This window comes from Protopterus annectens, chromosome 1.part1 (assembly GCF_019279795.1).
Source record: "Protopterus annectens isolate FY-2018-M chromosome 1.part1, PAN1.0, whole genome shotgun sequence".
Classification (NCBI taxonomy): Eukaryota; Metazoa; Chordata; order Ceratodontiformes; family Protopteridae; genus Protopterus; species Protopterus annectens.
The window spans coordinates 1,112,712,569-1,112,724,697 of record NC_056726.1 but is presented as its reverse complement, the minus strand read 5'-3'; the positions used below and the strand labels follow the sequence as shown (position 1 = coordinate 1,112,724,697).

At 36.6% G+C, this 12,129-nt stretch overlaps 1 protein-coding gene across 1 annotated transcript in view; it reads right to left on the bottom strand.

The window, feature by feature from the left end:
* The window catches only part of LOC122815564 (vomeronasal type-2 receptor 26-like), a 134,360-nt gene extending 122,603 nt beyond the window's left edge, over positions 1-11,757 (bottom strand). Inside the window, exon 1 of the mRNA XM_044088166.1 lies at positions 11,326-11,757. Coding sequence (XP_043944101.1) covers positions 11,326-11,757 — 432 coding nt within the window. The remainder of the gene's footprint in view (positions 1-11,325) is intronic.
* Positions 11,758-12,129: the final 372 nt, after the last annotated feature.

Here is a 12,129-nt window from a genome sequence, read left to right as displayed (position 1 = left end):
GGAGCCATTAATGTGAAGTCCCATTTGCTGAGCTGATTACAGGTAAGGTGAGTGTAAAAGATCCCATGGCACTTTTGGAAAAGAATATGGTTACGTTATAGACATATATATATTCACATATTTACATGTGTACGTATCTATATATGCCCATCAGTCTTTATATACATAGAAATTATGAATTCTTTTTTTCAATTTTTCAGTCAATATAGCCATTCAAACCCCTCTCCCTGCACACACACACACACACTTTTAACCAGCACCACATTCTGATTTTTCTTATTATGTCTGCCATTACCTACTTTTTATTCATTTATTTATTTATTTATTTGCTTGTTTGTTTGTTTATTTGTCTTTGTTTACTGGGAAAGTCTGACTGGATAATATCAATTTTCAGTGGAGGTCCAAGAGGAAAACCTCCATCTGTTTACATGCATTAGTTTCAGTTAAACACAGAGTAGTTACAGTTCTGTTTACACTGATACACATTCAGTAGTTACATTTATACATTCTAATATTTTACAGAGGTAAAACTTACTAAAGAAATTACTTTTTAATTAAAACCAGTTCTTTTTGGACTTTCCATGCTTTTCAAATGATACTAAATATAGTCAAGTCAAATTTGTATGCATTCAGCTGGGTTCTTCCAGTAGAAAAACATAAAAATCATATTCATATTTGTACCAATATAACAGTTTTCTCTATGTATGCACATTTCATAACTTTTTAATTCTTTCACATGCCAAAAATACATGTTTAAATATTTCAGCATTTTAGTATATAAAATATAATCTATCGCTGAAAAAGAAAATGTAAAAAGTTGGGAAACTTATCCAGTGTTGTGGGCAAACCGTATGATGTAGAAAAAGGGCACAGAGGGAGAAATGCTCAAACGAAACTGCTTTAATGATCCACAAGACACAAATAATTTAAGTGCTTTCATTTCTGTTCATTCAAAAACTTCTTCACAACAAATAAAACATTTTAAAATCTTCAATTTATACTTATAAAACCATACCCCTTTTCCATATAGGAACCAATCAACACCATTATGGAGCAAACCACAATTCTTTTTACAGTACCATTTTTCTTCTAAAATAACAAAGCATATGAAAGTTTCAATTCGTAATAAAATACCTTGTCCATTTATCATAAAAATGGGTAAACAATTAAAATGAAAAAAAAAGAGAGATAAAACCTTTAGAATGCTATGTATGTATATCAGTCTTTATAGTTTAGTTTATAGTACTAGGCTAATTGCCTTTGTGGACCATTTTAAGCCTAGTCATTTACTCCATGTGAGAATCAAACCCTGCACCTTGTGGTTATAAGGCAAACACCTTAACTATTATGCCAACCTCCCACTAAGATAATTCCTGGCAAAAATAATTTAATAAAACATGCATCCTATTTTTATCTCTAATGTCTTCAGTCTTAGGAAACATGTAATAGAAAACAAATCATTTATGCCAGGCCATTGAGTGGCATTTGTTGTAATCTGCCACAAGGCGTCCTACTTCTCAAGGTAGAGGGTCCACGGCCCACCTCTCATCCCTACTTCTAATACTTCAATTATGGAAAATTTAAAGATATGATTGGTAAAATCCATACAATGTTTTGCTAAGGTATTGGTATCTTTTTTGATTTTTATAGCTCTTACATGTTCATAAATCCATGTTTTTAGTTTCCTCTATGTTATCCAGATATAGAAACATGGACATAATGTACAGAAGGCACAATAAACAGCCTTTTCTGTCTTGCAAGTACATCTCTTGTTTAATTTCACTTCCACATTATTGATATTGAATGTGGAACCTTCAAAAATGTAGGAACAATAATTACAAGAACCGCATTTTTTCATACTACCCATACATGGCCCTTTGAGGTTTGATTCTATAAATTTAAAGTTCACTGCAGAGTCTGTTTAAGCGCTAGCATGTAACACATTTCCTAAATGTTGACTCCAGCCTCACTGAATGTTATTTGCTTAACACAAGGCTACTTCATTGAGGATCAGCCTCTCTGGGGTATGGACTGCCTCTGCATATTTCATCTTTCTGAGGGCAAAAACAGGTAAATCTGAAAATGTTGGGTACTTAGGACATTTAGGTATTCCATATTAAGTCTACATGCAAAAAGACAGCATTTCTTTTAGCAACCCAACAACATAATTAGCCAGCTGTTTTGGATTGTGTGTGTGTGTGTGTGTGTGTGTGTGTGTGTGTGTGTGTGTGTGTGTGTGTGTGTGTTCGTGTGTAAATATTATTTAAACATTTGCATATGGCATATCAAGCCCTATTAGACAGTTTACAAAAAATATATGGAGACTCTGCTCACCATTTGTAAGACACTGTGCTAAAGCTTATAAAGTTCTGAAGCAAACACCACATGGCTGACCTGATGTACTGAGCTTCCAGTAATATTAAACTTTCATATTTACTGTCTAAATATTTTTAAGACTTGTTACGTCTTCACAAGGTCTGCCTTTGGTATAGATCAAGGTTAAAAGGATCTCTTCATCAAGCCATCTACAAGGTTAATGACTGTCTAAGTAAATACGCAGACACACTGACACACACATGTGTGTATAAGTGAGAGTGCGCACGTGTGTGTGTGTGTGTGTGTGTGTGTGTGTGTTCACAGGTACATTCACATGTCTGTGTATTGTTGTTATGACATGTACGTGCGAATGTATTTGTTGACATTTTGTAGCTTATTTTTTATGATAAGGCTCAAGTCGCATTTTGATTTCTAGGGGAGATTGAAAGCCTTTTCTGTGGACTGTGGGAGGCTGAATGAGACACAATGTAATAATCCATGCTGTATAAGATATAGAGATATGAAAAATGCAGGTAACTGTGCAGTGTTTCATTGTTACACTGTACATGTAGTATAAACTGGAAGCCACCACCACGTAAAAAGACAATTCTTTATTTAAAACAGGAGAATAAGCGCTTTCGCGTGCGTCCACAAAGGCACGCTTCTTCAGATTCAATGAAAATTGATTAGAATACATTCATTATATCTTAAAGCATTAATTAAATTAATTCATATTAACCAATAACATTTAGTTCTCACTTATTCAATTAATTAAACCAGGGTGTAACTTAAAAACACTTAGTGCTATATGGCTTTTGAGATCATCAGCTTCAAGTAATACAGTGTATATCAAAAAGTTTGTGAACTGTTAAACACAGATAAATAATAAATAGTTTGATGCATAGCAACCCTATATATTGTCAAGTATAATGCAAAATATATCTATTCATATCATAAAAAATATATAATAATCTATATCTAACTTGATAATAATAACTATAAATAATTGTTTACTAATTATGTTAAAACTCTATAAAAAATAGTAAAACCAGCAAATCTATACTTAAACTTCCAATGCCAATATTAACTTATATAGATAGAAAAGCAATTCATAAATGTATTATTCTCATGTTTAGGCTCTATTTCTATCTAGAGCCACCATAAATCTATATATGTATGTATATGCTCTACCCTTCATCATGCATGTAAGTTCATATTAATTCTATATAAAGCCATCATACAACTTTATACAACTTTATACAGTATATAAGAAACTGCTAAAAACTATTTTTGATTTGACAAAGACTGAGTTTTTGCAGTCAGTGTTTTAGCACATTGGAAATGTCCATGTTCTAAATGCTGTACTTTTATTCTGGATTTGCCAGACACAAACAGCGAGTTTTATTTTTTTGTTTTACACCTTCTCCATTTTCTCCAAATGTGTGCAATCCTTGAGCTAATACATATGTTGAAATGTAGAATGGTGATACAACGAGAAAACTTGCAAGCCATTTTTTCCTAACATTGTCTTTCCTTATATCTTTGCATAGTTATCCTATAATTTTTGAAATTTCATATGTGGTGCTTTTCTTCACATGCCTCTGTGAGAAATGGTTATCAGACAAATCAGAATATTCTGACTAACAGACTGTAATAAACAAACAAACAGAGAAGTAAGAAAATAGATTTATAATCTGATATCTAAAGGACCAGAATCTCAAACAATATTCTCACACACATTTGAGAGAGCCGATCCCAATCTGACTTCTAAACTGTGTGTCCTTGTGTGTGAGTGCATGCATGCGTTTGTGTGTGTGTGTGTGCGCTTGCGTGCATGCGCGTGTGTGTGTGTGTGTGTGTGTGTGTGTGTGTGTGTGTGTGTGTGTGCATGCGTGTGTGTGTGTGTGTGTGTGTGTGTGTGTGTGTGTGTGTGTGTGTGTGTGTGTGTGTGTGTGTGTGTGTGTGTGTGTGTGAGTGTGTGTGAATCCCACTTACATGGACCATCTTAGAAAGCCTTCAAAATGTCAGTCAGTTAGTTATAAATATTTATTTTATTTTATTTATTTTACATTTGTTGACCGGGCTAGTCTGGCTGGATAACAAGTCCATTTTCAGCAGAGGCCCGAGGAGAAAAGCTCCACTATCTACTAGTACATTTCAAAATCAAATATATTTTCTCAAAAAAATACATCATTAAAACATTGCAAGGAAGGTATACAAACAGTAATGTAACAAGTTTTCTCATAATAAAATAAGAAAGATACCATTATTCAAATTCAACAAATTTACAGAGAAGGTATAATACTAATTGTTTTAATAGAGGTAGGATCAGAAGCAGAAGTTGGAGTGGAGAGGAAAGGAGTAGAGGAGTAAGAGAGTAATAAATAAAATAAATTAGTCAGGTGTGCTACAGGAACAAAGCCAGTGGTTTTGGAAGTGTAGTTTAATTTTCTGTTTGAAAAGGGGCAAAGATGTAGTCAGAGTTATGTCACTAGGAAGAAGATTCCAGTTCCTACCTACAGTATTAGTGAAAAGACAGTCACCGCAAAGTTGTTTGACTTAATTGCTTTGGCCATTAGTTTATGAGATGAGCGTAGGGAGTTGAGATTGTTATAGGGGATTATCAGTTGGGAAAGTATTGGTGTGTGGTCAGGTTGATAAAGTATACTATGAGCAATCGAGAGTTGAGGGATAAGCAAGTAGTTTTGGAATTCAAGCCAGCCTAGAAGTTTTAGGTTTAGACAATGGTGGGTTCTGAAGGGATTACCAGTGGCAAAGCGGGCAATATTATTGTAGCAGGTTGTTAATTTAGCTAGATTACTTTTTTTAAGATTGGTATAAATAGATGAAGCATATAGTAGTGAAGATAAGAGATGTGATTGGGCTATTTTAGTTCTCGTTGCTGGGGTGAGAAAAGGTTTAATTCTATATAGGGATCCTATTTTTCTGTTAACTAATTTGATGGTGTTGTTAATGTGTTGGTTGAAGGAGAGATTGTTGTCGATAGTTATACCTAGCAGTTTTGTAGTAGACTCAGGTGAGATGATAGTGTTTGTGTTAGAGGAGATGGAGAAATGTAAGGGGGTGGTACGAGAGGTGGGGGTGAAAAGGAGAAGTTTAGTTTTTTTGGCGTTAAGTAGGAGGAAACGTTTTGAGAACCATGTTTCAACAGTATTAAATACGTTTTGGGTGAGTGAGATCAGTTCTGTGGTGGAAGGAGCAGAAATACTTAGTAAATACTTTAGTAAAATTCTAATTATTCTCTTACTCATATTGTCTTTTGACAATATTGTGGCTTGACCAGATTCTCTCCACTGCAGAACCACAACTGGCTAGTATATGTTTTCTTTATTCTTGAAGTATTCCTGTAGTAGTGTTCAGCATTATTTCTTCTTTTGGTGATAGTGGTTACTACATCAACATTTCTTCCTTATTTTTCTTATTGGTGTGCACTACTAAAGTAGTAGTTTACTTTTTATTGGCTACAAAGGTGGTCTTCTTGGGGTGCTCATACCTCCACAGGAAAGTGGCTTCATTAACTTCTCTCATTTCCTATAGCAGGCACATTTGCTGATGGTTTTCTTGCTGTATAATCGTACAGGATGCTGTCACCAGCCTTCTCTTAGGTTGGTTGGGACAAGGCTTTCTTTTTTGATATGTGAATTCAGAAATTGTCACTATAGAGCAGAAGAAGGCATGGTGCTGACATACCTTATTGGATGATTGACCAGAATTAGGTGTAATCTCTGATGATGTGTCTGCCCTGGTCACTGAAGCAGCCACACCCAGAGGTGAGCTAGCAGGAGATGCATGGGGGAAAATGCCCCCTGAGTGTCCCAGTCACTAGAACACTAACAAATTCTGCCTGGCTGACACATGCTACAAGCAGTCGCTTGCCTCTTTCAGCTGAGAGCACAGTTGCTGCATGCATGTGTGCTTGAAACTCATTTTACCAAGTTCCAATGTAGAGAAAGGCTCTAATGTCTTTTATTTCATTTGTAAGCAGCAGTCATGTCTTAATCAACAGTGTGTGTCTTAATGCAAACTCTGGGGGGGGGGGTTGTTAGGCAACAGAGGAAGTAAATGTGTCTTACAGCTGGGAGATGGTGTGTGTGTGTGTGTGTGTGTGTGTGTGTGTGTGTGTGTGTGTGTGTGTGTGTGTGTGTGTGTGTGTGTGTGTGTGTGTGTGTGTGTGTGTGTGTGTGATTAACTGACTCATTCAAAGTCTCATAATTGGAAATACAGAGAATCAAAACCTGTACCCTTGAGGCAAGCTCATTAACAACTTAGATTTCTAATTCTTCACACTGACTGCCAGACCTCCTTAATTCTTCTTTGGGTAAGGCACTTATTAGAGTTTCATAGTTCTTATTTTTCTGAAAATCTGTGTCCATGCAACACCTGCTGTAGTTCTGTTTAACCTGTTGCTTGGCTTGCTCATATTATGCCTTGGACTTCTGCAGCTTGAGTTATTTCTTTCAAGAGTCTGTAATGGTAGAAGAAGTGAGTATGTGATAAAACAAGTACAAAGTAGCATTTTAACCAAGCTATGTGTTGGCACAGGAAACTAATTTTTTTGGGTGGCGAAAGCCAGGGAACCTTTTTGGCTAGGCTTATACAGGCCCCAGGGCCGATAGCCTAGTACCTACCTATGAACCTATGAACCTCTCTAGTTGTTGGTAAGTATTCCACATTTTGCCCATTTGCTGCACTTTATAAGAGGTAGCATAGTTTCAATATTATGAAAATATTAAATTGATTATGGCTGCAGTTTCTTTAATTCTTTTGCTTCTTGGTGCAATGAATGTTTTTCTGTATACAGACAACCCTCTGTTACTACCAGATAGGAACACAATTTGTGAGAGATGCAATTATATTAAAAACCTGGAGTCTGTGCTCTCCTGCTCACAAGCCAGAATACCTGGCACTAAGAAGGTCGTCTGCATAAACACCACAACTTAAACATCACCCACACCAATACAATATACACTCCCATATGCAGAGGTTGTTAACAAAAACATACCTAAATGAAAGAGACCTCTGAGACAAAAACACACACAAACTCCACAGCCTACTACACCACACACCACACATACACCACACATAGTCCACATGCCTGTGTCTCACAGCCATCAAGGTTTAACCTTAAACCCAATATATTTATCATAGGAGACTCCCATTGTGAGACACACAGATGTGCCCCATACCAGGTTGGATAAGGAGAAATTCATAGTAAGTTGTTTTTCAGGTGCTAGAATCTGCCACATCACCCATGCACTCAAGTCACTCAACAAGTACTGCTATGAGTCTATCATAATATATGCTGGCGTGGATGACTTGAGATATACTTTGCTGGACTATATGAAGAGAGACATGATCGAGTTCACCGAATATGTGTTCTAGGCAGGTATGTCACTAGCCTCAAGCAGCATTCTACCGTCACCCAGAATGATACAGCAATACAAACAAAAAATTATCAGTGTCATTCTAAGGGTAAAAGACACTGCTGGAAACAAAGGTAATGAACACTTTAGGACTAAAAGCAAGAAACTCTTTAATGCAAAACCATAAAAACCAAACAGTAATGTAAAGTGCTTTTCATCTGGCTACATAGCCAGACTTCTTCATACAAAGAAACAAGAAGTTTGCAGCATTAAGTATTCACCCTGTACCTTCCTATTAAACTAATTAACCAATAAAAACACATCTCCATAGAAACAGTTAAAAGTCAGTAATTAGTGTTAAAACAGCCAAGTTCAGCATTTTCCAGCATAAAAAGCTACAAATAAGTATTAAGCAAGTAACCCCACTGCCCCCACCCACCAAACAAAACATTTTACCATATAATTTGTTACCAAATATAATATTAAATATTAGTTAAAGTTTCCTTAAAATTGACACAATCTTATTACAATTATATTACACTGTTTCTAGTCACCTACACATGTTGTTTGTACAAAGTGTTATTAGTATACTCCATTTAATACATTTACTATAAAAATGTATACAGTTGCTTCAGACCAGAGGTAAAAAAATCATTTATCTGTTACACTTCCAAGGTGCGAGTTATATTCTACGCTAAACCTCCAATTTTTGTATCCAGGGCCAAACAAGCAATCAATGTCATCTACTCAAACTTTTTAGTTTTAAAATACAAATTAGTGAGATGACTTCATTTAGCCCTGGTGCCCTACTGGCATTTAGCCTCAGTTGCCAAAGCAGTTCTAGTTGTTCCAACAATAATTGGAATGGACCCCCTCTTAAATTGGGTATAATCTGATCAATAATTCTAAAAACAAAAGAATGCCCAGAATTACTGTTACAATGCCTTGCCAAAGCGTTCTCCTGTTTGCCTTTGGCAATACTATGTACATGCTCATATACCCTTTCCTTTAGTCTTCTGTCGGTTTTTCTGACATAGAAGGCTGGGCATGTCTGACACTGTGCTAAATACACCACTGCCTTGGAATTACAATTAAACCACCCACTAACTTTATAAGTACTTCCATGGATCAAAAAAGGTGCTACCAGTCACCATAAATTTATAAAAACTGCAAGTCTCACATTTGAACATTCCAGGTGTTCTAAGGCACATAGCTTTTCCACTGTCTAGGAGAGCTTTTAAATTTTTACCTCTTCTAAATTTTACAATAGGTTTGCTCCCCACCTTCTCCATGATCTTTGTGTCTGAACCAAAAATGTTCCAGTTTTTCTGCAAAATTTTAATAATTTCATTAGCATCAACACTAAATGGGGTGATGAAACTAATTCTTTAGTTCTCAAGTCTACTGTCTTCTACTGGTAAACCATCCATAGGTGCTTCTATACATCTCGAATCATGGGGAAACCTCTTCATGGTTACATAAGATAGGTTTATACCACCCTGTCTGTCTTTTAAACTGGATCTCTCTCACAAGCTCAGACACCGTACCAACTGGGTACCTTCTATGAATAAACATATTAGATAGGGCATCACACTCCTCTAAAAAATCCTTCTCCTCTGACACCATTCTGGCAGCGCGGACTAACTGACTTTTAATGACAGATTTTTTTCTGGTGGTGAGGATGTGAACTTGTATAAAAAAGAAAATAATTAGAGTACGTTGATTTGCAGTAGATTTTAGCCATGTATTTTTTACCCTCTCTGTCCTTAATTAAGTTAACATCCAAGTAGGCAATAGACTCTTCATGGAAGACACTAGTAAATTTTTAAAAAATAATGATATGGTTTAAGTTGCCCACCAGTTTTAAGGCCTCTTATTGTTCCCCTCCAATCATCAGAAAAATGTCATCCAAAGACCTCGTATACACCACAATTTTGTCCATTGTGTCATTATTAAAGAAAAACTGATGTTCCCACTGAGCCATCACCAAATTAGTGAATGAGGGCCCACAGGGTGAGCTCATGGCTACACCTACTTTTTGTAAATAGATGTCAGAATCAAACAAAACAAAGTTGTTGGACAAGACCACATCCAACAGGTCTTCCATGAGCCTCATTTCATTACAAGGAGTGCCATGAAACTGTAACCTCTACACCACCCATTCTATACCAATGGCACTTGGGATAGAGAAGTACAAGTCATAAACATTGATAGTTAGGAAGTTCACATCCTCCATAAACTCACACTTGTTGATGGTAGCCAGAAATGCCCAAGAATTCTTACAAATTTGCCTTTCTTTTTCTACATATTTTTTAAGGGTAAGGTCTATCAGTTTAGCAATAGCATACATAATGGACTCCCTTGCGTCCACCAATGCCCTCATCGGGGGATTGTGGATGTTCTTATGCATCTCTGGGATGTCAAACAATGCTGGAATTTTTGGGGACAAAGTGCAAATAGTTAAAAGTTGACACATCAATAGCTCCTTCAATAAACAAGTCTTGTAGGAAAATCCTAATACAATTATAAGCAACATGTAACTCATGCAAACTTGCTTTTACATATGTAACATTATTTAGAACATCATTCATTATTTTGTTGTAGTCCGACTTATCCATCAAAACTAACCCCCTCCCTTATCCGGATTTAGGAAGCGAATAGGTAATGATAAAATTAAAGACAAAGCTTCCCTTTCTTCTTTTGTTATGTTCCATTCTCTTGTGTCCACAGTATGATTAAACAAGTCCCTCATCTCCAATTCAGATAGAAATTCAAATAGTGACAAAAGGGGGTGTAAAGGGGGGTTATAAGTACTTGTTACACATAATACTGGTAGCTGGTCTGACCTGTTGGTGTCCAATAGGATGTTCAAATTCACTTTCTGAGTAAAAAGCTTCAAATCCACCAGGGTTGCTGGTAAATAAAACCTGGTGGAAGGAACAAAAGGTCAACCTTTTGCAAATACTTCAATCAATATAGGATCAATGTCAAAGGTAGTTAAATTAAAAATTTTAAAGTCCCCACTTTGATTAGTTATAAATTTACAGCATTGCTGTTCACCTAAAGTTGAAACTGGTTGATTACCTTTTGTTCTTGGTGTTTTTGTTGCTCGAGTTATAATTCCTCAGTACCCCTCTTGTGTTGTAATGTCCCTGGTGGTTCTGCCTACAGTTGTCCTGAAAATCCTGCACCTCTCTAGCCCCGTTTTCCATGCCTTCCTGGTTGGAAAAGGCCGAATAAAACCCTCCATTTTTTTGGTGTACTACTTGCTCGCATGTTGCTCTCTTTCCCTTCATCCTGCCTATGAACAGTAGTTCCTGGCTCAACTGACCTAGTTTGATTGTAAGGGTGTGTTTGCGATCCAGCACGGCCAACTGCATTCCAAGTCTGTGGAGGGGGAGGTACTGGATACGCTGTGCCATTTTTGTAGTCTTTTTAAGTCTCTATTGAGTTTCTTCATTTTTTGTTCTGTGCTTTTTAAAATCTGTTGAACAATAGACATAAAAATCCTCCTATAATCAAACTAGTATCTAGTAAAGTCAGCATCAGACTTTATGTCTTTATCTAAACTAGTAGTATCCATTACTAGTTTATCAATAGTAAGTTGGTAAAGCTTACACATTACCTCCATTAGTTCAGTCCCATGTCTATTAAATAAGGCAAGCAGTTCTTGATGAAAATCTGACGCATCTTGCAAGCCTGTCGGGTATTGCCACAATCTTAAACATTTAGGGACGACCCCCTCATGGATACACTCTGTGAAGTAATTTACTTCCAGTTGAAGTTTCCTTAATTTCAGCAACATGTAGGTGAATCTCCCTAGGTTGGATTTGATAGTTGTATTAACTCCAGTCAATCTCCCTATATGCACCTCTTCAGGCTCAGATTTAAGTGAAGGGAGGTTGTTCAACCATCCATTAAGATTGGGAAGACCTCCTAGTCTCGAAGGTGATGAAAAACCATTGTTTGCAGTCACTGTTGTTGCTGTTCCATTGGAAGCTATTACAGCTCTCATTTGTACGTTGTCCATTTGTGGAGTAGTAGAACCTTTTTCCATATCAAGAAACCTTGTAGAAGTCCCCTCATGTAGTTTGTTCAACAAGGGGGGGGTCGCCGAGGATGAGGTTGTGACAGGTAGTCCACCCGAACAGATAGGTCATCAAGTTTCTGTGCCATAACATTCAGTAGGGCAGCAAGGTTACCCACCTCTGTAGCTGACACTTGGGAAAGCAGGGACAATTGAGTGATTAAGTCCAAAGACGTGTTCTGTACTCCTTCAGCAGCCATAATGAACAGCCAAACTAAACTCTCAAAAACAATGAATGGACAAACCATGTAAAAGACACTGCTGGAAACAGAGTTAATGAACACTTTACGACTAAAGGCAAGAAACTCTTTAATATAAAACCAATGAAAACCAAACAGTAAT